This window comes from Lolium rigidum, chromosome 7 (genome assembly GCF_022539505.1).
Source record: "Lolium rigidum isolate FL_2022 chromosome 7, APGP_CSIRO_Lrig_0.1, whole genome shotgun sequence".
Taxonomy (NCBI): Eukaryota; Viridiplantae; Streptophyta; class Magnoliopsida; order Poales; family Poaceae; genus Lolium; species Lolium rigidum.
This window is the reverse complement of record NC_061514.1, coordinates 334,878,637-334,903,802: the sequence shown is the minus strand read 5'-3', so window position 1 is coordinate 334,903,802 and position 25,166 is coordinate 334,878,637. Positions and strand designations below refer to the sequence as shown.

The following is a 25,166-nucleotide window of genomic DNA, read 5'->3' as shown; positions in this document are numbered from 1 at the left end:
CCTGCCCTGACATTTCCACCACTCAATAAGAGCTGGCTTTCCCTTGGATCAAACTATTTTTCTGACAAAACAGCTCAAAATATAATCCGAGAACAGTAAGAATATTCATTGCTTGCAGTTGCAGATTCTGGGCGGAAAGAAACGCCAGATAGAAACCCCAAAACAGATTAATCGCCATCAGTTCGTTATGACACCAGCCAAAAGGTAAAGCCCCTCGCTCCTCCAAACGGTGTGGTCCTTGGACGTACGCGGAATAGGCCCAACCTGAAAGGACCCCTGCTCCAACTGGCCACTTTGTACGTAGCAGGTATAACTGCAGGGAAAAAATAGATGTATAATCTCTACTACTTATAAAGGCACGAAGTGCCGTTGGAAAACTACATCTCAGCCATCCGTTAGGATCAATTTAACACTCCAGATTTGTTTCATCTCCCCACCCGTCACACCCTTACTTTCCCACCCGTAAGACAAAAAATCAGCCACCAAATCCGGAACAAACTTAACTTACCCATAATCTCCTACCTCAAACGCATAATCTCCAGCCACCAATTCCGGAACAAACTTAACTTACCCATAATCTCCTACCTCAAACAGACTACACCAGACCATCCTCCCACGCCAGATCCACACATCATCGCATCCCAGCCGTGCCAAACCTGCATCACGCAGGTCCAGACGACGACTGCATACCACGACGGCACACACAGCCACCTGCAGGAGATCGTCCAGCACGCGAGCCTCCACACATCAACGCATCCCTGCCGCGACAACCCTGCATCGCCAAGTCCAGACCACGACCGCACCCAGAAGATGCAAAACGAAAATTCAGGTTTCGCACTAATCAATACAATTCTTAGGCCTAATACAACCTCATTCTCCTCATCTATATTACATATCCAATCTGGTTAATAGATCCTGGAGATACCAATCCTCGGCGTGCTGCAAATAGACAATCACATTTGACCACTTTATCTGAAGGTATTTCATAATCTCACTCTTTTTGTTGATTTCTGGCGTCCAATGTGTATATTCTGAAATAAACAACACATATGGTATGAGAACAGAATTAAATAATTGACATCACATACAAAATCTTTCCAGTAAAATGTTTCCAATATATCTGAGAGAAGTATTGCTGCATCTACTGTATATCATGTAACTTTGTTCATGAGCTTATTCTGACAGGACTAATGGCTCATTCCAGTAAAATCTTTCAAATATATCTGACAGAAGTTATATGTATACTGAATTGGTACTGAAGTGAGAGCAACACATTAGAAGTACTGGAGCTCAAGAATAAGCAAAGAAAACAACTGTAAAATGGTTTCCCTTTTCCAATTTTAGGATGTCATTTGGAAGGAAACAAAGACAAGGCTGACCTGCAATCTTCCAGCAGTATCCACTACATTCACATCAATATTATTTATTTTCCTCTTCCACTGCATTCTTGGTTATTTCTGTAGGTTGGCCTCTGTTCCTTGTCGGTAAACAGGCACACCCACCTGTCAATGCCTTTTATTAGACAAGCACAAACTGTAGCAATACAATCAGAAAGAAAATGTAACTTGATAGCTTCAACTCTTGATATATTTATAAACAGTATATGTTCACCCAATACGGAGAGTTGAATAATGGCAACCCAGTACACATCTGCAAGGATCAGCATACAATTCTTATCGTGAGTGTTGATGCCCTGTTGAGATTATCAAAAATAAAGCACCAGTTACTCCATATAAGGCCCGAGTATTGCGCAATCAGTAGTCTTCTCTACACCTTGCAGGCCTGCTTCCAATTAATCAGGGAGTAGCTTACAATCGTTGATCAGACAGACAGAGATGAACGCATGTACCTAGCTAAACCAGTGTAGTTACTGTGTGGTTCGTAGTTAATTGATCATGAACTTATTTTGACAGGAGTGATGGTTCGGCCTGCTTTAGGCGATACAAGAACCGTACTCAACCGCGGTTCTGAAACAACAAAAGATATAGACGACAACAACATTTTTAAACAACTTTACTATCCATATGCTTGCTGCATCTACTGTATATCATGTTCATGAGCTTATTATGACAGGATTAATGGCTCGGGCTTCTTTAAGTGACATAACAAATGTACTCAACAGACCTTCTGATTCAACACAAGGTATGAATGAAAATATTATTTTTTTTTTAAATTTCCTATTCATATGCTTACTACTAGATCTTATATATATGTTTCAATTCATCCGCGCAGGTCTAAAAAATTTGCGTGTTCTCGACAATCAGTCTACACCATCAAACTGCGATCAAAGTAAGAATAACTGATTTTTAATTTGTCGGTTCCGGCTAAAATCAAAAACTAAATCTTTCTTCTGTTTTAATCTAACTGAAGGTCAGAACATCTACAGGTAAGGTCAGGTGGAAGTGTGTTCTTAGAGAATGCATGCATCTCTAAGTTGATAAAGACTGGTAGCTGTCTAGGGGATGACCCACCACCATGAGTATTAAAAAGAGTCAAAACTTATTTGAAGCATGATATGGTTAGTAGCAGTTTCCTACATATTACTATGAATTCAATGGAGGATGAATATTTCTCTATATGGGACCTAAACTAACAGAACAATTTTATTCAGATATTCATTCCAATAAACGTTGATGACATTCATTGGTACGTAGCAGTTGTAAATGCCAGATTAAGATGTATCCAGGTGCTCGACTCGCTAGGCAGTGGAATGCACCGCAAAGATCTCGCGGCTATGGTTAGCAATTAGTCCCACTACCCCATCTTTTCATAACACTATTTTCTGTTATTCTTCACTTCTGATGCTAATACTTTGTCATTTATCCTTGCAACAGCTACAAGGACTGGAAAATGTTTTCACATATGCATTGACGTGCATGGAACTAAGATCTGATAAATGGAAGGACCTAAACATCAAAACATGGAAAATAGAAGAGTGTATTAAGAGAAGCCTACAGACAGATGGGTACACCTCCTAGCTCACTTTTTGCATCAGATGGGAAATAGAAGATTGTTTTCACATACCATTTTTTTATGAAAACCTTTCATAATAATATGTAGTACTACCTATTAGGACAGAAGTACACCGTAGGTTTTTAATTCCAGATATGTCGCTTCAGCCCCTAAACTTGAAAATTCAAATTCAGGTCCATAGACTTTTATGGATGTACCAATATGTCATATAATAGGTGTGTGCTGTAGTTTAGAGGATAATCTACTTGTTGACAGAAACAAAATGTAGCGCTTTACATATGCCTACCCCAAAATCCCCATCTCCTAGCATCATATTTCTCAATCCCCTTCACCCGTTGGTTCAGCTTAAACACAAGTCTGTAGCTATCCCCTTCACGGTTGGCAATTTCTTGTAAGTTATGAAGCTGGAGCATCAATGCAAACAGCCAAACACGAGTTTATCTTCTCCTATCTTGTTTACAAATCATTAGTCTGATTAGGAAGCGTGTGTTCAAGATTAAACCATCAACCATAGAATTATATTATACAAAAGAAAAAGAGGAGATGCAGAAGGTCCTAATTCGACTGATGAACCTGAAGTTAGGAAATAAGATGGAACCAAGATATGGTTGGATTAGAGCATCAATTGAACCATTTTATTTTACCCTGAACAGAACCATTTTTAACTAATGCCTCCGGTAGTGAAGATTTGAAGAAACTCCTTTGTTCTATGGTTACAAAATTTTCAATTTCGGCAATTGGCCCCTCCTTTGTTGGGTGTCTAGCTCCGCCACTGACTGACAGCAACATCAGAAATCAAGCTGAACATAGGGTACAAAAAATTACCAGTCCTGAGCGAGGTGGAGAGGGGCTTCGACACAGCAAGCCGCACTTGGGCCGCTCGAGGAGGCTTGTGACACAGCCAATCCGCACGAGCGGAGCATCCTCGCCGGCATCACTTGTTCCTGGGAGTCGGGAGGAGGATGACGTGCGTTCGTAGGGCCTCCCACCTCCGCCGCCCCGCTTCCAGGAGTTGTGACCTGCACGAGCTCACGCAGTCCAGCGACGTGCGCGCACGAGGAACAGAACCAAAAAATAAAACGCCAGGCTAAGGAGCAGAAACTGAAATGGATTCCGGGAGGAGGGGTCGGGGGGCCTACCGGTGGTCACAGCGGCCGTCGGTGGTTGCATGGCACCGCGGCGGCGGCCAATCTCATCGGCGGCGCGGCGGCCGGCGGCAGGGGGTCGGCCGTCTCCGTCGGCCCGGGCTCCGGCGGCACGCGAATTGGGCGGGCGGGGCGAGCGGTGGGGGGCCTTGCCGGGGAGGAAGGAGGCGCGCGGGGGTCGAGCCGGGGAGGTGGAGATATGGAGACAGGGGAGGAAGGAGCCATGGAGAAATGGAGGCGTGCGGGGGATGTGAGTGAGGGGAAGAGGTTAGGGATGGGGATTTTTTTTTCTTTTGAGGGAAAGGGATGGTGAATTGGGAGTGTGGCCGGGTGTTTTTTATTTTATTTATTTCATGGACATTTTATTATATCCATGCTTTGTTGATTTTTTCTGGTCCTTGAAACATTTAGTATTAACTTTTTTTCTGATAAGTGTCCTTTTCTACCAACTAATTTTTGTATTAAGCCCATGGTAATGTTTATATTGAGTATGCTAAAAATATATGTTTATCTAATCTTGCAGGTCATCGTGTGGATTGTGGAGGTTAAATTTCATGGAATACTGGACATGAAATATTTTGTCTGACATTTTTTACCAGGTGTATTTCACTTGGTATCATGCGTTAAATATTGTATTATTATTATTCTTATTTTAGAAGCTAATTCTGATTACTACTTGCTAGGAACACATGATAAATTTTAGGACAAAATTGGCGGTAATATTGGTCGATTCGGAATTGAACAATGATGACATAAGAAATCGAGATTTGTCCCTTGATGAGGACGATAACACGGATCCCACCGATTGTATGATTCTGGATGATCCACCTAAAAAAACAAAATTATCAAACTCATCATCAAAAGTTAAGCTCGTGTCACCGTCATTGGTGCTTTTACCGCCCCTCGATCCAACAAAGGCCAACTTAATGGAATCATCAGAAGTGGAGCCTCTATCACTATCATTGGGCCTTTCACCGTCTTTCAAACCAACAAACTCTGACTTAATAGATGAACTTTGCTTACGCATTAGCATGGTTGATGATGTCCAGTCATTGGAGTAAGCATCCTTTTTCTCTAAGTTTATTTTGTGTTACATGTTTGTAATTGTACTTCACAAAATTTCTCTTTCGCAGTACCGAATGGGAGCTCTAATCCTTATCCAATTAGATTAACTCTAAGACAGATAAGGAACATATTGAAGGTGGATGAATATATGGAAGCAAATTGCTATAACATGGCTGTGCGGATACTAGCATGCCATGACATCCAGCTTGTTAGAGATATTCCCGTTCATTACATGGATCTGAACTTTTGTGTAAGTTACTATTATCACATATTACATTTTTTTCATTCTACTAATATGTCTTATTATTTTTTAGTGGATGTCCCAATATGCACGAGATCCAAGGCGCAATGAAAAGTTGGATATTACTAAGTTGTCACATTTGTTTGAATGTTGGCCTGATAGCAATGAGTACCATATCTCAGAATGCAATATGGTAAGTTTTTAATTAAACGTTACTAACAGTGGTTTGTTTGGTCCTAATTATTAATACATTTCAAATTATATGCATCCTTGCAGATTTTATTGCCTTGCGATACTTTTGGGCTATTTCAATTATTCGTCTTGGATAAAAACAAAAAAGTTGTCACTATTTTAGACCCTCTTCCAATACCTGGTATGGGCAAAAATATTTTTAAAACTATGGTAAAAAATCTAAACCATTCACTTCGACATGCAAACCCTGCATTCAACGAGGACATATTCAAATGGGGATGCAAAGTTCCCGTTGTTCCGACAAACTCTAACGGGTATGGATCTTGTCAATGCATTACAATCTTTAATAATTCAACGCACAATTTAACATTTCAAACATGCAGTGCTCTGTCAGGTTATTTGGTTTTCAATTTTATGCACTCTTGGTATGATGGAGTGCTCCATTTTCCAATACCCATGGTAAGTATTTACAACATGCGAATTTTTATAAGTGATACTATCAATTTTTTTTATAATAAGTTTGTATAACCCGTATGTAGGATGATATTGAAATGAGGAGGCAATTTGTGGTTCACATTTTGAAGTACGAGGGGAATGAGGCTCTAAACAATATCCCAGCCATGGAACGAAGCATTATAGATGACATACGTAGATGGACTTTTATGAAAGAAGCATAATAGACGTTGTTGCTTGGTTCATGTTTTCTAAGTATTTATGTAACTATTATAATACATTTATTTAATTATGCATTTTATGTAACTAGGTGTATGGATCATGTATTTCGAGACGCATTTAAATGCCTTTATAAGTATGGAACGTGCGTTGCACGTGCACGCTTACTAGTTACAATAGTCATTTTTTCTACTAGAAAATGAAGTTTTTATACTGATGCATCGTACCTAATCCTCTGCGGTTGAGTGGCACCTACTTTCTGCCTAAACCTCCCGGGGCGGCTCACGCAATGCCAAGGAGCAAGTGTTGGGAAACGTATAGATACTTAGAGCATCTCCAGCCGCGTCCCCCAAACCGTCCCCCAAACCGCGCCGGATTGAGCGTTTGGGGGACGTGTTTTGTTCGTGCCGCGTCTGGGGGACGTCGCTCCCCAGCCGCGTCCCCCAAACGCCGCTCCCAAACATTAAAAGTATTTTTTTTGGCTAGAAAGAAACTATTTAATAATATTCAAATCGGTTGAACATAAACAAATTATATATAAAACTTCGAAAAAATATAATTAAATACATATAAACTATCTACTTCTTCTTCTTCGCGATGGCCCCGCCTCGCCGTCGTCATCGCGGTGGCGCTTCCTGCTCGTCACCTCTTCCGAAGAGGCGGTGTCGGCGCTCGACGCGTCGTCGTCGCCGGTGCTCGTCGGCTGCGCCTTGGCCTTGGCCTTGGCGGCCCTGTCCTTGGCAGCCTTCGCCTTGGCCGCCTTCGCCTTCGCACGGGCCACCGCCGCCGCCGCGGCCTCGCTCTCTTCTTCCTCCTCCCAGCCCAGCCATTCGTCCTCGCTGTCAACTGGCGGCGGGGAATCGTCGCCGCCGCTCGGCGTCCTGTCTTTGTCCCACCAATGGCGCCGGCCGACGAGGCTTTCCCTCGCTCGGAGGTGTCGGACGGGAGCCGGGAGATGTAGCTCATCGTCGGCTGGAGGTGTCGGATGGAGGCTTGGATGAATGACGACGTACGTACGGGTCTTATTGAGCGCGGATGAACGGCGGCGCGAAGTCGAAGAGAGCGGCGGTTGCTCTTCCGAGGAGTCGGCGCTCCATTCCGGCGGGGTTGGCGCGTCGTCGACGCGGTTGCCAATGCGACGGTTCCGCTTCCGTCAACCGCACCGTCGCTACGTATGTGGCGGTTGAGCGTCCGAGCCACGCGACGGGTCGGCCCGCGCCTCCTCGCCTCTCATTTCGTTGTGTCCGGCGTGCCCGTGCGTCCCCCGTGGGACGGGGACGGGCTCGGGACGCCGGACACCGTATCGGGCCGCGCCGGACAAAAAAGGCCTTTGGGGCGCGCGGCTGGGAACGTTTTTTTGTCCGGCGCGCCCCAAATCCCTTTGGGGGACGGTTTGGGGGACGCGACTGGAGATGCTCTTATCCTGTGTTTTTAAAGGTCGCTCTGAACTTTTGCAGTATCTTATGTGCATTGTTATTACAGTACTACTAGTGACATTGGCATAACATGGATAAATTTGAGCTAATACGGCATCATCATGGATTCATGGACAGGATCGGGCTGTGCGGCGGCCAAATTTATTGAGCCGTACTGTACCGCGCCAATTTATTCGGCCGCGTACGTGTAGAGCAAAGCTGTCAGTGCTACGAAACTGTTTGCATCCCACCTACCAGATACGAGTACGATATATACGAGCCTTGATGGCGATTTCGAGCCAAAAAGAGAAAGAAAACTGAACTGATCTATCTCTCTCGCGCGTATATATTTTCTGTGAGAGTTGTGTGAAACTGTGACCTGTGAATGGTACGTTTCGAACAAACTATACTGGATCATCTAGCTAGAATCAAATTTGTATGGCGCACCACACGTCTCCGTGATTAGACTACCGAACCCTAGGAAAGGTTTTCGTGTAAACCTTCTTTCCATGTATGGAGCCCAGGGCACAAAACCAGGCTAGCCGTAAAGCATCGTCCATGTATATGCTTGTTGTTTTTCCAAGAAAAAGTATGCATATTTGAATATTTGTAATTATATCACGCCTGATTTGCTAACCGTTGCTCTTTTTCAAACGGAGTTTCAAATAATTCCGGATTAGCCGTTTTGTTTAGGGATGAAAGGGAGCGAAAAGTGATATGGAAATGAAAACAGAACAAAATTAGTGGAGCAGCATTTTCCGATCAAACAGAAGCCAAACCATCAAAGAGGCCCATCCGAAAGCAGAAGTCACATAATCCCTTTGTTAGCTTGAGGATACTCTCACGGCTTTACCCTTTTTCCCATTACTCGGTATATTGATCCAGATTGATATGTTTCTTGTGGTGCTTGATTTTAACGTTTTTATCACTTCTGCCACTATGATCGATCCTAATCTAAGTTTTTACCATTTAACCAATCAAAACCCTCTATGCTCATGATTTTCCTTTGAACACAAGCCATGGTAGCTCCTTATTTCTGTGATTTTAGCTAGCCCCTTATACTTCATTCCATCCCTGCTTCTCGGTTTTGCCATTCCGTCAACTCTCCACCGTTAGTATGCAATCACTTATGCCATTTAGAGTGTGGGTGCAGTCAGAGACGCATTTAATATGTCAAACCTATAGATACTTCAGTGTTTGGAATTGCAAACGGTTAGAGTATAGACCATGTTTAGGTTGAGATGATGAATATTTGTGGAGACGCGGCTCTATACAAAGAGCATATACTGTGCAACTCATTGTTCGAGTTTCAGATAATGGTTTTTCGTGATCAGCTCCTGGGCTCTTACTCTCTTTATATATGCGTAACATATTTAATCAATCAAATCGTTACAAGGTGTTAATAAAAAATTAACAGAATTTCAACATGATCTGATACACAAAGTATTTTCCAAGGCACCGATCACAATCATAAGTAAATCGGCTCGATACTCCATCAGCTAGTAATTACAAACACTGAAACCGGCATCATCGATTACATACTATAGGCGTTTACCACTGCCTCCACTCTCTAAATGGAAAAAGTGATTACATACTAACGACATAGAGTTGATGGAATGGCAAAAACCGAGAAGTACTCTTAAGGGAAATTGAGATTTCGATTGGTTAAATGGCAAAACTGAGATTACGATCAGTCATAGTGGCAGGAATGATAAGAACCCTTGATTTTATCTTGACGGTTCAAGCGGCCTCTTGGTTCATTTGCAGGGGACATGTACCGTGTCACGTAGCCTAACAACCATTTCGGAAATAAACAAAGGAGACGACGATCTACATTACAGGGTTGTTTGTTTAAGCCAAGATCCAGGCGAGCAAAGGGTAGGGCAGAAAGGTTAAACAAAAGTAGGAGCGGACAGCGCAGCAGCTGGGCTGGGCTCAAGAAATCGAGAAAGCTTTCGCAGCAAGCTCCCTCCCATCCTATCTACCCCCACAAACACAGCTACACAAGTGGACTCCCCCCCAACCAAAACCGAGGAGAGAGATCAATCACGGCGGGCGGGCGGGCAGCCCGTGTGTGTGTGCGTGCGGTCGCGTAATCGCTGTCGCCTCCGGCAGGCAGCGCCACCGCACCTCAAAAACCCAAGTACCACCAAATCCTAACCACCGCCTAATCCCGTTCCCATCCACCACCCCCACTACGCGTTGCGGCGCTTCCACCGCACGCCAGATCGGTGCCGCGCACCACGGCGCCGCCGGCGCGCGCGCGCAAGGGGCTGGATGGATCCAATGCGCGGAAACTACTAGCTGCTGCTGCTGCTGCGGTGACGGCGCTGGCTGGCTGATGCGGACGATCTGAAGCGGGCGCGGCGGGGATGGCGGCGGCGGCGGCGGGGCCGGCGCCGAGCGGGGGCGCGGTGAGTGGCCTTCTCCTCTCCTCGTGCGCGCGCTCTCTCGCTCCCGGATTAATTCCTCCCTCGCGTTTGGGGGACAAGCCGCGGCTGGGCTTCAATAGTAGTACTCCGTATTTGGTACCTCACGCGCGCCGAGGAATAGGTGCTCTGCTTCTGGCGTGCGTCTTACTAGCGTTTCGCTCTCCTGCTCGACCGATTTTCGGAGTTTGAGCTGTGGCGGCGCGGAGAGGCCGCGAGAAGGCGCGGAGGACCGATGCGCCTCAGCGGGTGGTGTCATGTCTGCTGCCAAGGCCGACAGAGCGACGCGAGATTGCAGGAGTTGCTGCTGCTGTTGCCGCCTTTTGGGTTTGGGTTGGACTGGAGAGTGGACTTAATTTGGACTGGGGTAGAGGTTTCTGCTTAGCGCAAAAATATGAATGGAAGTGTTTGGGGGTGGTTTCGTCAAGCACGGCATGCAGATGGAGGCGTTCCAGTCATACGGGTGCTGAAACTAGAAACAGCATGCGTCCAATTGGTATCAGATATGTATGAGGTCACTACTTGTTTGCAGGCTGAGGTGTCGTTCCATCCTTATTAATGTGGCCCATGACTAGACAAACATGAATTCAGAGCGCAGGGAGACTGAATTTAGGTGCAAGAGTGAAGAATTTCTTGTTGTTTTCCCCTCCTCGTTTTGTTTGTTTGTGCATTCGTGAGAATAGGGGAACAAGCTGTGTGCATTCACCCGTTATTCGGAAAGCTTCCAACCATTCAGAATAGGGGAACAAGCTGTGTGCATTCATTCGTTATTCGGAAAGCTTCCAAACATTCCAAAACGATACACTTTCAAGCATTTGAGGATAGCATGTTGTGTATATAAAATCTTTTATTTTGTATTTTCTGTTATAATGAATGAATTCGTCATTAACATTTCTGACATGAAAATGCCCCCATGACCAGGTATTTAAGAGTGGTCCCCTCTTCATATCATCCAAAGGTAAAACTATTTGCGTCGCACATCATTTATCTTCTATCCTTTTTCGGTCGGTGTTGTTCTACTTATTTCTTTTGAGGCAGAGCAAACATCCATATCTAGTTCAAGTATTTAGAATTTCCGTTAATACTATTGTTAAAGGTAATAAGTAGTAGCAATTTTCTCTTCTTTGTTCTTGACAATTCGTAGTCAAGAAAGGATGTATTGTTTGCAGAGATAAAATATATTAATCTCATGGATAACGATGCTAGATTTTTTGCTATGTCAATACGAAAAACTAGGATGAGACTAGACCATGTCGAGTTGCTTGTATTTTTCACCCTCGAGAAAACATGGAACATTTGTTCTCGTTGCCTTGGTAGAAGGAAGAGTTCATAATTACAAGCCTAACCCACATACAACCCTGCACGGTCCCGCCACACCTGTTAGGATCTGCGGCAACCCTGCTACGCCTTGCCCAATAACTTGCTTCCGCCTGAATCTATATGAGAAAGCTGACAATACTTGGCTTGGTATTTGGATGGTTCCAGATCAGCCTTGTGGTCAGCTGGATCATGGTTCCTGTCCATCCCTTTGAGCCGTCGGTGCAGAGTTGACAACCAGCCTCCACCACTTGTAAATGCCGAGTTGCTTGTATTGACATCATGAATCCGGTGGTTGAATTGGATTTTTAGGTTGGATCTATAGATGGAAATGTATCAATACAAAGGATTAATAACACTACAGCAGTCTAGTTAGTTCTGCTTCCTATCCATGTCAGAAAGTCACACATGGGGTCCATTCTCAGTTTTCCAATACGCTTCCAATATCACATCCGTCCATATCTGTTTTTTTATTTATGAAACTACAGCAGGAGAGGTTCCTACTGCTCTTAAATTATAAAAGAATAAGATATACAACATATTTACAAAGTCCCATTTTGGGACCCTAAAAATTGAGACTTAGACCATCCATATCTGTTATAGGCCAAATGCAACAGAGGGCAGCCATAGCAGGAGTATCTGTTGTTAACTTTGTAAATACCATTTCTATTGTGAGTTCAAGGCTGACATAAGATTTTAGGTTCCAGTTTAGTTGACTCCTGATATGTGACCATGAGTTCAGGTGTAGATCATCAAATTCATGATCAATACATTAGTCATTAGCAAAATTTCTCCGGGTTATTCTTCAGAAAGTATAAACTGAATCTTGTCCAGAGTGCTCTTATAGTTTATCTCTTGTTCTAGTAATGTGCTAGGTGCCGATTTGTTTGATTTTATGCTTGATCCCCTCTACGATATGGCATGAACTTTGTCAAGTTACTATGCATCTTAACTTCTATAAAGATTTTAATTGGTGGTGGCAGTCCATTTACTTTGAACTATACTGACCATCAGATCATAAAACGACAGTCCTTAAGTCTATTATATTCTTATCTTGGTCCCTGTAGAGATGTTGATATATTCAGCACTATAAATAAGGAAATATGCAAAAACTAATGTACCGTAGCATTTTTTTAAAACAGACTAGCATTCCGCTTCAACAACAAGGGCTTTCTATATTGGAGCCAGTGACTTGACAATTAATCCAACTAAATGTGCATTTTTTTTTTCAAATATTTGACATGTTTCAGTTATCCTTTCAATTAAATTTATTGTGGTTCGGTAAAGAAAATTGGATTTTTTCCTACTTACAGTTTTGTTTTGCTTACATCTGAAAAATAACCTTAGGTTGTTATGATTTCCAGGAATTGGATGGAAATCTTGGAAAAAACGGTGGTTCATCCTCACTCGAACATCGCTGGTTTTCTTCAAGAGCGATCCTGTTAGTATTTCCATTCTTGTGTTCATAATGTAAATATTACATATAACTGGAAAGCACATATTAAGTAGACTCTTCAGACCAGATACTATTTTTCGCTTCTTGACGCTTTAACCATATCTCTCGATCAGTGACAATATGTACTAGTTTGGTTTGATGTTCTAACATTTTCATAATTCATGACATTTAAGGCTCGCCTCTATAATCCTTCCCCAGACCCCACCTAGTGTGGGAGCTTTTAGCACTGGGTCTGCATGACATTTATGATTGTATACTAGGATCAATATAGTATTAGAGTATATAGTGTTTTGAATTTAGCAATGAAGAGCAGAACAATCACTTGAACTTCGCTCTTTTCAATTCCAATCTCAGTGCTTCATGTGTTCCTTTACTTAACAAGTTCAAATATTGAATTATGTCCTGTGCTTGAAAGTTTTAGCTGCAAAAACTTGCTTATTCTTTTTCTTGCCTTAAGTTATGCTGTAAATAAGGTTTTGTAGAATAGTTGTACAATATTTTGTTTTCCATTCATGATCCATATTGTGACATAGTTCTCGCTTCCTTGACAATTGCTTATTCTTGACATTGTAGAATACCTTACCCCAGAGAGGTGGCGAAGTTAACCTTACTTTGGGGGGAATTGACTTGAATAATTCTGGAAGGTATGTGTCTTAACGCATTTCTGTTGTTAATCATTTGTTGCAGTTTACACAAAGATTGCCACATTAAATCTTTTTTATGAGCAGTAGCAAATGATTGTTGGTACTTTCTTTTGGTGTATTTTGCACAATTTCATACTAACAATGTTTCTTGTTCTCAGTGTAGTGGTCAGGGAAGACAAGAAGTTGTTGACTGTTCTATTTCCAGATGGCCGTGATGGTCGGGCTTTCACCTTGAAGGTATATATTGTACACTTAACTTAGTAGACCCACTTGAGCAAATGCAAGCTTTATGCCAATTAATGCTCCTTGAAGAGGTTAATAAAAGCACCTGTCGTTCTTAACACAGGCAGAAACATCTGAAGATTTATTTGAGTGGAAAACAGCACTGGAAGAAGCTCTTGCACAGGCTCCAAATGCAGCTCTCGTGATAGGGCATAATGGAATATTTCGTAGTGACACAACAGATGCATATGAAGGAGCAGCTCCAAATTGTTGGTTCCATACACTATGATTTGACTTACTATTACTCATGACAAACTCAGTATCTGATTGTTCTTTTTTCATACCATTCCTTTGATGCCTGTAGGGAGAGAGAAGAGGCCTACTAAATCTTTGGTTGTTGGAAGGCCAATTCTTCTTGCACTAGAAGATATTGATGGCAGCCCCTCTTTTCTTGAAAAAGCTTTGTGTTTTCTGGAGAAACATGGTAGGGATTAAAGAGAGTTAATTAACACCAATGTTTGGAACTGGCCGCATTTTACATCTGGTACTATATGCTCCTCGCCAACCAATCTAAACATTTAACAGAAATTTTAAATATTTTCTTGAAGGGATAAAGGTAGAGGGAATTTTACGCCAGGCTGCAGATGTGGAGGAGGTTGACAGAAGAATGAATGAATATGAGCAAGGTTTATGCGATTGCATAGTTTGTATTTAAAAGTGTGATTTTTAATGGTGTTTCAAGTTTGGAAGTTTTCATGTTGTTGTACCAACTTGTGCATCTGTTTTTGCTTTATTCCAGGAAGGACTGAGTTCGCACTGGATGAGGATGCTCATGTTATTGGTGATTGTGTAAAGGTACCTTGCGTGATTCCTGTTGTGTTGTTTCTTCAAGTATTCGTAGATGTCATCATGTTTTGCTTGCTTACTGTATTCATGTGAACAAACATCTGCAGCATGTTTTGCGCGAGCTACCATCTTCTCCAGTTCCTGCTTCCTGCTGCACAGCATTACTGGAAGCTTTCCGTAAGTGCTCTATTCGGGTTAAACCTAAATATATATCGCAATAAGATGTCTGTTAGGGGAATCAATGAACTTTTCACTTTTTTTCTACTACTAGAACTCAAATATCTTTCAATATTTTTTACATGATATGAGGATAAGCCTCTCTAGTACGTTAGATACTGCATTTAACTATGGATATATCAGAATTAAGAATATTGGTTGCATTTACTGCTTTGCACACCTATAGGTAATATACAATCATCTGCGAAATTTTTGCCAAAAAAACCACCTTCCCATGGCGGCAGGGCGTGCCAGGCGACACGTGGTACCTGCTGCCATTGCTCGTGGTGGCAGGGCCTGCTGCCTCTCTCCTTGGCGACACGTTAGGACTCTGTTAGCTGGGCGTTGCGGCAGTGGGCCATGCCGCCACCCGCGTGGGCGGAAAGATTGCGTGGCGCCATGGCAAGCCATGCCGTCGGAGCTCACGGCGGCACCCGTGCGGTTTCGTCCGTGGCCGACAGGGCGCCCCTGCAGGCAGACCGTGCGGCAGCTTGTGCAGAAGACAGCCGTGACAGGTCGCTTCGGCCGACGCGCTCACTGATTTCGTCCGTTCACACGCACTAAGTTTAGGTGGAGTCGTGCGTCTGTGTTCACTTCTCAGTCAGCTCACTCTCAGCTCGCTCTCTCTTCTCACTTAGTTTCCTCACTCGCCTAAGATTTTGTACAATGCAAGGGCTGGGTTAGTTGAAGAAAAGATAGAAAATCAGTGCAGCGCGGACTTCCGAGCCGGACGGAATTATTCACGTGCGCGCCGAGGCGGCCTGACGGGCTGTTGGACGAACGTGAGCTCCAACGGCATGGCAAGCCGCGCAATCTTGCCGCCCATGCCGGTGGCGCCGTGGCAGCATGGCTCACTGCCTAAACGCCCGGCTAACGGAGTTCTAATGTGCTGGCAGGGAGAGGGGCGGCAGGCCCTGCCGCCACGAACAACGGTGGCAAGTACCACGTGTCGCCTGGCACGTCCTGCTGCCACGAGAAGGTGGTCTTTTTTGGCAATTGTTTTGACAGGTGGTCTTTTCTGGCAATTTGTTGGGGCAGGTGGTCCTTTCTGTCAAAAGACCACCAAGCATATCTTCTGAAGAAGCAAGGAAGGATGGTCTTTCTTTTTAAACATAAGGCTCGAGCAGAGCCCGGCTTTAAATTAATAAAGCCCCAACGGCAGAATTCATACATCATCCGTAGAAACGAACAAGACCCGACAGGATGGAGGGATGCTCCACACAACCACACACACAGGTTACAAGACCTGGACAATACAAGATACAAGGTAAACGACCTAGGTCCACCGATGACGAGGCGACGCCCCAACGCCAAAGCCTGCCACCAGATACACCGGCCGCCACCAGACTCCGCTCGGCCCCAGAGTGGAGCACAAGACACTAGACACTATCTCTGATAGAAGCATGAAGAGCTCGGATCCTGCCAATCACCAGCTCCACCGCTTGACGGTCTCCGCTCCTAGCCAGAAGCTTCCAAGCCTGCAGGTAAACAGTCATTTTGTACAAGCCGTTAGCCGGGTTAGTAGGGAAACTACCCTCAATGGTGAATTTGTTTCTAACGTTCCAAAGAGACCAAAGAAGGGCAGCGCAAGCCAACCAAAGAACTCTCCGAGTCTGGCCAACTTGGACGCGCATGTACCGAAAAATGTCGGCAAAGCACGAGGGGTTCCAAGAACAACCAAGAAGGTCTCTGACCGCACTCCACATGAAGCGCGCCAGCGGACATCTAAAGAAGATGTGGTTGTTATCCTCCACCTCCAAGCAAAGGGCGCAAGTACCATTGGATGGACCCTTGCGTCTCCTGATATTGTCGTTGGAGGGGAGACGGCGTTTCGATAGTTGCCAGAGGAAGATGCGAACTTTGAGTGGCACCTTGATCTCCCACACTATCCCATAGTATTTGTGGGGAATGCCTTGGCATAAGCTCTTGTAAAGCGATCGCACGGAGAACTTCCCATTTGGTTCCAAGGACCACGAGATCCGGTCCTGCGGTTCCGACAGGTGGATGGTCTCCACCAGCCGGGCAACGTTGGCCAGCTCCACACGCTCCCCAAAGCCCAGCTCACGACGGAACGTGAGCCTACACTGGTTACCCGAGAAGAGCGTGGCCACCGTGGCAAGGGGTTCCGACGCAATGGCGAAGAGACCCGGGAACAGGTCCTTGAGGGGGCCCTTCTCATGCCACCAGTCCACCCAGAATCTAGTAGCGCGACCATTGTGGATAGCATGCCGGGCCCCCGTGCCGAAGACATGCTTGATCTTTTGGACAGCGTTCCAAAATTGAGATCCGGGCCGGTGCTTATCGGCAAGGAGGTCCCTCTCCCCTAGATACTTGGCCCTAAGGATCTCCGCCCAGAGGCCTTGCTCCCCAGCGTACAGCCTCCAAATCCATTTGGCCATGAGGCAAATGTTCATTAGTCTCGTGTCCACAATACCTAGCCCCCCCAGGCATTTAGGCTTACACATAGCCGTCCATCTGACCCAATGGTATTTGCGTTTAGTCCCGTTCGCTTCCCAATAGAAACGGGACCTAGCCTTGTCAAACAGGCCATGCACTCCCTCCCCCAAGAGGCAAACCGCCATCGCGTGCAGTGGCAGGCTAGATAAGCAAGCATTGATGAGCGTCAGCCTTGCCGCCGAGGACATCAGCTTTCCCATCCAGGGATCTGCGCGCTTGGCCACTTTGTTAGTCAACGGACCCCAATCCGAGGCTAGGAGGGCACGGTCACTCACCGGTAAACCAAGGTAAGTAAAAGGGAAGGTGCCTCTTTTGCAGTTAAGCATGTTGGCAATCCTGGTCCCCTCGGACTCATCCCCGCCCAAGACCATCACCTCACTCTTGTGGAAATTAATCCTGAGGCCCGACATATTCTCGAAGCAGAGAAGTATGTACTTGAGGTTGGCGATGGCCAGATCATCTGGCTGAAGCATGATGATGGTATCATCCGCATACTGCAAATGCGATACCCCCCCAGGTATCAAATGTGGGATCAACCCAGAAATGTGGCCCGCCTCTCTGGCCTTGTCCAGGATGGAAGCCAGAGCTTCCACCACAAAGTCAAAGAGGAGGGGGGACAGAGGGTCCCCCTGACGCACCCCGCGCCCATTACGGAAGAAGTTCCCTACTTCCCCGTTGACAGTGATCGCTGTCTGGCCCCCCGAGACCAGACCAATCGCTCTGTGAACCCACCCGGGCTCAAAGCCTTTGCGGAGAAGAACCTCCCGCAAGAAGGCCCAGTTCACCCTATCGTAGGCCTTCTCAAAGTCCAGTTTTAAGAAAACTCCCCGAAGTTTCTTGGACTTGGTCTCATGAATGATCTCCTGCAGCGCCAGGATCCCTTCATGGATAGGATGGTCTTTCTTCTCTGCACCTTTCTATTTTATGGAAGATATAGATCTGGTGACTCTATCGGTGCTGTAAGCTAAGAGCCAAACATAAAGAGTACATCTGGACTCTAGACTAGACAAAACCAGTGGTCCTTAACCTAAGTTATTAGAACATCCGGCTACAATCTTGTAACATTTGGTACCTAGCATGTAGCATACTTCTGTTATGGCCATTGGTTAACGCTTATCAAAAGTTGCAGTTGGCAGGTATAATATATGAAACTTCATGATGTGATTTGCGTAAAAAATGTCTGAATAAACCTGATGTTCAGTGTTAACTTAGTTACCTAGCTAATTTTTGTGTATCTGTAAAGCCTAAGTATTTTTTTTTTACTTTCATATTCTGTTTTTATCAGTTCTTTTCACTTAATTCCTTTGTAGGTATGGAAAGTAAGGAATCTCGGATAAATTCTATGCGTATAGCCATATCTGAGACATTTCCCGAGCCTAATAGGAGGTTGCTACAAAGGTTAGTTTTTTTTTTTTTGTAATGGGGAACTCTTTTGTCTCTGAGTTAGCTTTTGACCTGCTAGGATATCATGCTGGACTACATTCTAAATATAATTCGGTTTATGATCAAGCATATGGTGAGCTGTCTTGATCAAAGCATGCAACTGGAAATCACAAAATACATCTCTGTTAGTAGTTTATCATAGGTAGTGGCATTTTCTTATCAAGTTCTACCAAGCAAACTCTTCATTTAGCTCATAACTTTGATATTTGCAGAATTTTGAGAATGATGCACACTGTTGCTTCTCATACTGCTGAGAATCGAATGACTTCATCAGCAGTTGCTGCTTGTATGGCTCCTCTCTTGTTGCGTCCACTTCTGGCTGGTGAATGTGAGATGGAAGATGACATTGACATGAATGGTGACAGTTCTGCTCAGCTTATTGCTGCTGCAAATGCTGCTAACAGTGCTCATGGCATTGTCACAACTCTATTAGAGGAATATGAGGGCATATTTGATGTAAGTGTTTCTGATGCTATGCCAGAAGTTCATTGGTCTGATGACACTTTTCTGGACAATATAAGCTGATGTAGTCCCTATTTGTTCTTCCACTTACTGTGAAAGCTTTTTATCATCCTGTTTATCACTTTTATAGGATGAACATCCTAGGTGTTCCCTGTCACCTGATTCTCGAATTCAAGACAGTGGGAGTGAAGAATCTACAGATGATGAAACTGTGGATGCCAAAGATAATGGGTTTCATGATGCAGAGAATGATGTTGATCAAGAACTAGATGAACGTTTACTGAGCGGAAAACTGAGTGAAAGCAGTGCGTGTACTGGTGGTGACCTATATGACTACCAGGTTTGATATGCTTTGCAATTCTGAAGCTTCTAATATGTAGTAATTTCTGGGCTGCTACCAGTTGTATTTAAGATTAAATTGCACCTAACACCTGGTAGAATGCACATTACACCACCTTTGCCAAAAATAAGTAGTTTACACTAGATCAAGACAAATAGTATTGCACACTGCATTCTGAGTAGTCCAATCAGAACCTGACTTGGTTTTCATTTTTATTCGGCTAGTAATCTTGTTTATGTGACAATGTCCTGATGTATTTTCCTTTCTTACTACAATGTGGCACATCAGATAGATCATGGGGATTTAGAACCTTCTGTCGAAGATAAGGCTTTGGAAACAAAGCTGGATTCAAAGGATGCTCCACATAACCTTTTAACTCAAAATGGCACGATAAATGTCAAGAGACCACTGAATGAGAAGGATCCAACAAATCTGGTGTGCATTCATGAATCTCCATTGTCGATGGGAGAGATTCTTTCTTCCTTGGATGCAGGAGTTCCTTTACCGGGTTCTGGACCTGAATATTCTGTAGATAGGCACTCCATTAAATCCAATGAAACTCAGCCTCATGTGAAGCGTTCTAACATTTGGGGACGGACTAATGTAAGCAAGGAGTTACCTTTTGTTGTCTTCCCTTGTAGATTCATGTTAGTTCTATTCAAGTCATTTATGATCATTGACTTGCAAGTGTTTTGACTTCAAAAGCAGTTATGGCTTTATCAGGGAAATCATCAATAGAAATACACTCTAATTATTCTTGAAGAAGCTACTGTAACAGTTTATTGTAGCTTCTCTTTTGACCATGTGGATTTAAACATGTGGTTTGTGCAGGCAAGAAAGATCCAACAGTCGGAGTCTGTTGATTCATCAGGTGAAGAAGAGTAAGTTCCTAGTCATTTCAAGTATTATTTCCTAAAATTAAATTTTACACGACTGTTTTGTATAAATATTCGGAACTGCAGTGTTCAGTTATTCTCTTAAGTTGTTTTATCACTAATAATTAATAACTAGGGGTGTTTAGCCATGGGTTGAATTGAACCTGGCCAAAACCGGCTAGCACCTGCTAGTTCATTTTTTTTCACAACCTGTGAGGCTCCTGCTGGCATAGTACAGTTTTTTTTTGTATAGGTGGGTTTGGCGTGTTGAAGCAAACCTGCTTAACAATGAACACCCCTACTAATAAGTGTGTTCTTTATTCTGTGTTCTGGGGCTTTCGTTGTTATTTGCTTGGTTGAAAATTCCATTTGACCAAAATATCTGCACCCCTGTGTATGATAGAGATTTTGGTATTGCCTACTGAGAAAGTTGTTTCTCTCTAGTTAGAAGAAAACAACTTGTTTCTGTGCTAATTGGCTTGTGCTATCGTTGATTTGTGAGGACATATTATTGGACAGGCTTGTTGCATAGCATTTCATTGTATCATTTACACTGATAATATCATTGAAGGGTTGATTTTGTACTTAACTATTTAACTATGCAAACAAACCTTTCAGGCTTGCTATCCAAAGACTTGAGATTGCAAAGAATGATCTGCAGATCAGGATTGCAAAAGAGGTACGAAGGAAATACATGTACTGTTCAATTGTAGGGACTGTTATTTTGGGGATCTTGCAAACTAATTGGAAACTCTTCTCAGACTAGAGGTAATGCAATCTTACAGGCGAGTTTGGAAAGAAGAAAGCAAGCACTGCATGAGCGCCGTTTGGTCCTGGAACATGATGTACGCCATATTCTTTTTCTATATATTAATCAATTACTTCATTCTACACTTCCAAAATATGATGGGAATCTACTCATATTATCCAATTTTCTTGGATTTGCTTTCTTACAATCTGTGTTCAGCAGTTTCTCAATTAATATCCAAATATTCCCGTAAAGTTAAGACTTTGCTTGATAGCAACCGTTTGTCCCTATAGGTATCAAGGTTGCAAGAGCAGCTGCAGGCTGAAAGGGATCTTAGATCTGCATTGGAAGTTGGGTTAAGCATGTCTTCTGCACAGTTTTCTAGTTCACGTCCTATGGATTCAAAGGTACTGAAATTTTAAGGTACTAGGTCACCAGTAATCGTGTTTTCAGTCTCTTTTGGTGTCTAATTTATTTGCCTTAAGACGAAGGCAGAGCTTGAGGAGATTGCTCTCGCAGAAGCTGATGTTGCAAGGTTAAAGCAGAAGGTTGCAGAGCTGCATCTCCAACTTAGTCAACAGCGCCAACACCAGTACGGCTCTTTCGTAGATGAGAATGATCGTTATCAACATCGTCCAAGTCATTTCCCACAGTAAGACAAATATTAGTGCACTTTTCATAATCAATATTCAATTTCTGTGTCAATTCAGCAGAGCGTAATCGTGAACTATCCCAAGCTGTTAGTATATCAAATGAAGTCAACATATGAGGTCAACCCCCTCTTAGGGTGTAAGTTTGCAATATGGCTTCAGCCACGCTGGGGCATTGAGCCAACATGAAAAATTAAAAGAAGAAATAAATGATGGTGTAATCTAGAGACTAGGGTGTTGAAGCACATTATAGAATTTGAACTTCAAAGTGTATTAGAAGGGGTAAAATGCAAGTTGTTAATTATGACATGTGTTGGTGTCTTTTGGATTATGCTTTCTATTTTTACTCTTAGCACAAAATGAGTTTTAATTGATGATGTTAAACTGAGAAGTACATGAACATTTTTGGGGATATTTTCAATTTGGGGCTTCAACTGACTAGGTTGGATGGATACACCTTAGAGTAGGCTTCATCTGCATCTGATGTGCTGCCATTGAACTAATATATACAATTACTTCAATAATTAACATACAGGTTGCATACTAAATGTCCACCATATTGCGTGCGGCGTATTTTAGTATCAAAAGCAGGATGTTTCTGTAGTAAGGTATTGTATCAGCTTAAAACACATGATTTAAGGTGTCATATCAGCTTAGAACACATGGTTTATCAGTTGGACGTGTTTCATTCTTGAATTATCCTATCAAACTGTAATATAATAACATTTGCAAATATTTTTATTGCCAACAGGAACTTTGTTCAACCAGGGTTTGATATGAAACTTGCTTTCTGTAATCAAGAGAAGAAGCAGAGGAACGAGGTTTGATAAAAAGCTACCCCCTACCCTTTTGAAGTCTTCAAACCAATTACTGAATCTACTCCGCTTGATACTTCCATAATAATTTACAAAACAAAATCTGTTTTATTTGTAAAAGGCTAAGCACTGATGAATAGCTTATGTGTGATGTGAAATTGGCATTGCATGAGGATGATACTAAGGGTTGAGGTCACCTACTGTTCTGACAGGAGAGCTTGTCGGGCACATCACACTGGAGAAGTATCAAGCAGCACGTGCTGACTCAGGCTTCTTCGAAGCCCTTCTCCCGCAAACACTCCTTGGACGCCTGTTCAAGTGATTCAAGGGAGGTATCGACAAGCATGCCAGCAGAGAGCGGTTCATTGTCTACGAACATCCCAAGAGCAATGGAGGTAAGGGAAAGCACTGCACCTTAGGGTCATAGTCCCAACTTCCAAGGCGCCCAAAGTGTGACTCTTGTTGTAAACGCAGGCTGTCGAGTACGGGAGGCAACCACCCGTGCCATCGTCCACTCTGGTTGAGCTAACGACCAGACTAGATTTCTTCAAAGAACGGAGATCACAGTTGATGGAGCAGCTCCACAGTCTCGATTTAGGACATGGATCCGCGCCACAAGGTTTTCCGTACAAGTCTTCATCCCCTTGGAACAGTCCGAGATAGGAGTTTTTCATTTCTTCTAATTTCATGTTTGTATATTCTTGGTAAAGCAAGTTTTCTCTGTAGCAGCTGCTAGCGAGAATGTATATCCCTTTTCTTGGTTTTTGTGGCTGAGTGCTGCAGCCTAATTTGAGTGTGATTTTGTAATGCTTCTGTAATATATTGCATGTAACGAGTTAAGGGGTGATAAGAGAGCCTGACAGCTATTTTGTATCTGTTGTAGTAGCCTCAAGGAATATAGAAAGGTTGTTCGTCTATAGCTTGTAACGAGGCAGATGGTATATCAGATAAATTATTTGAAACATAGACGTTGACTTTATTCTTTTGAGAGTGCAGAGCTAGCTTTATTAGCTCATCAAAGTGAGATCATCAGTGAAGATCGAAGTAAAAAAACTAGCATTGTAACTAGGCGATGCTCCAGTTTACTTCCACAAGGACGGTCAGTAGAAAGCAAGTCTTCGAAGATAGCAAATGCAGCACAACAGGGCAGGATCGGTCCACCAAATTGCTTCTCTGATTACCCTAAACTAGCTCCAATTTTTTTCTTCCTTTCATTCTCGCACAAGTAAAATAAAACATGCCAGAAGACTTGCACCGCCTTAAGAATGGGAAGGAAACTGACCGCACTGTGAGGGTCGCCTCCAGGAACCGCCTTCCCCCCTTTTATAAGTGTTCAATCATCAATGGAAACAATCACTTGATTCATTCCATCGATTCCTTTCTCGTTTTACTCTAACACATTATCAGCACATAGTCTCTACTGAGAAGAACTAGAACGAGAACAACAGGAGCTTGCAGGCAAAAGCTCTCTACGAGGACAATCCGATGGAAGAGGAATTATGCCTTGTGGACAGTGCTACCACAAACTTCATACTGAGGGAGTTAAAATATTTTCGAACTCTAAAGAAATGACTGGAGATATTTTAACTATCGTTGGAAAAAATACGGTAATTGTCGGCATTGGACGTGCCATATTTACCCTCCCAAATGGTACAAAAGTGACAATTGAGGATGCATTGCTATATCCCGATTCTTCACGTACCTTAATCAGTTATCGAGATATCCGTAAGAATGGATTTCACATCAAAACCCATGAAGAGAACAAAGAGGAGAGTCTACTCTTCATAAAAGATTACAGATATGTCAAGCAAGTACTTGAAAAGATTCATTCTCTATTGTCCGAACTGTACTACACGTACATCAAGCCCGTAGAACATGTTGCTTACAAGGTAATTTTTCAGAATGTTGACGCATTCCAAACCTGGCATGATCGCCTAGGACATTCCGACATCGGGATGATGAGGAAGATTACTAGCAATTCTATTGGTCACAATTTGCATGAGTTAAAATTTCCCCAGTCATCCAACTTTGTGTGCATATCATGTGCCACAGGGAAGCTAATTTTGAGACCCTCACACATGAAAATACAAGTTGAGCCACTTCAGTTCCTTGAACGTATTCAAGGAGATATTTGTGGTTCCATCTAACCATTATCTGTACCATTTAGGTATTTCATGGTTTTGATTGACGCATCTACACGATGGCCACATGTTTGCCTTCTATCAACGCGAAACCATGCATTTGCCAAGATAATGAAGGAAGTAATTAAGTGATATGCCTATTATCCGGAAAGCCGAATTAAATCAATTTGCATGGAAAACGCTGCAGAATTCTCTTCACGTGCCTTCAATGACTATTGCATGGCCCTAGGGATTGATGTTTAGCACTCTGTTTCATATGTCCATACTCAAAATGGTTTGGCTGAGTCCCTTATTAAGAGGATCAAACTCATTGCAAGACATTTAATAATGAATTATAGCTTGCCAACCTCGTGTTGGGGTCACGCAGTTTTACACGTTGCTGACTTAATCCAGTTACGACCT

General features: G+C 43.3%; 1 protein-coding gene and 2 long non-coding RNA genes across 4 annotated transcripts; 2 read left to right on the top strand and 1 right to left on the bottom strand.

Annotated features, from left to right (window-relative positions):
• Positions 1–491: 491 nt before the first annotated feature.
• LOC124674580 lies at positions 492–4,127 on the bottom strand. 2 transcript variants are annotated; one of them, XR_006993055.1, is made up of 4 exons: positions 4,113–4,127; positions 3,799–3,992; positions 1,380–1,502; positions 492–1,031 (listed from the first exon to the last, which is right to left on the bottom strand). It is a non-coding gene; the product is annotated as an uncharacterized LOC124674580 (long non-coding RNA). The 2 variants fall into 2 exon arrangements; XR_006993054.1 differs by lacking the exon at positions 4,113–4,127 and having other exon boundaries at positions 3,799–4,089.
• Positions 2,633–4,942, top strand: LOC124674581. The gene is made up of 4 exons (XR_006993056.1): positions 2,633–2,737; positions 2,835–2,965; positions 4,642–4,717; positions 4,802–4,942. It is a non-coding gene; the product is annotated as an uncharacterized LOC124674581 (long non-coding RNA).
• Positions 4,943–10,075: 5,133 nt separating this feature from the next.
• On the top strand, positions 10,076–23,473 carry LOC124673468 (rho GTPase-activating protein 7-like). Its single transcript, XM_047209546.1, has 22 exons — positions 10,076–10,117; positions 11,054–11,090; positions 12,814–12,890; positions 13,479–13,549; positions 13,708–13,786; positions 13,896–14,040; positions 14,136–14,255; positions 14,380–14,457; positions 14,571–14,626; positions 14,725–14,794; positions 18,601–18,688; positions 18,946–19,189; positions 19,326–19,535; positions 19,824–20,138; positions 20,367–20,416; positions 21,029–21,089; positions 21,172–21,255; positions 21,452–21,565; positions 21,644–21,810; positions 22,560–22,629; positions 22,836–23,018; positions 23,098–23,473. The coding sequence occupies exons 1-22, from the start codon at positions 10,076–10,078 to the stop codon at positions 23,284–23,286; spliced, it is 2,550 nt and encodes an 849-aa protein (XP_047065502.1). The 3' UTR covers positions 23,287–23,473.
• Positions 23,474–25,166: the final 1,693 nt, after the last annotated feature.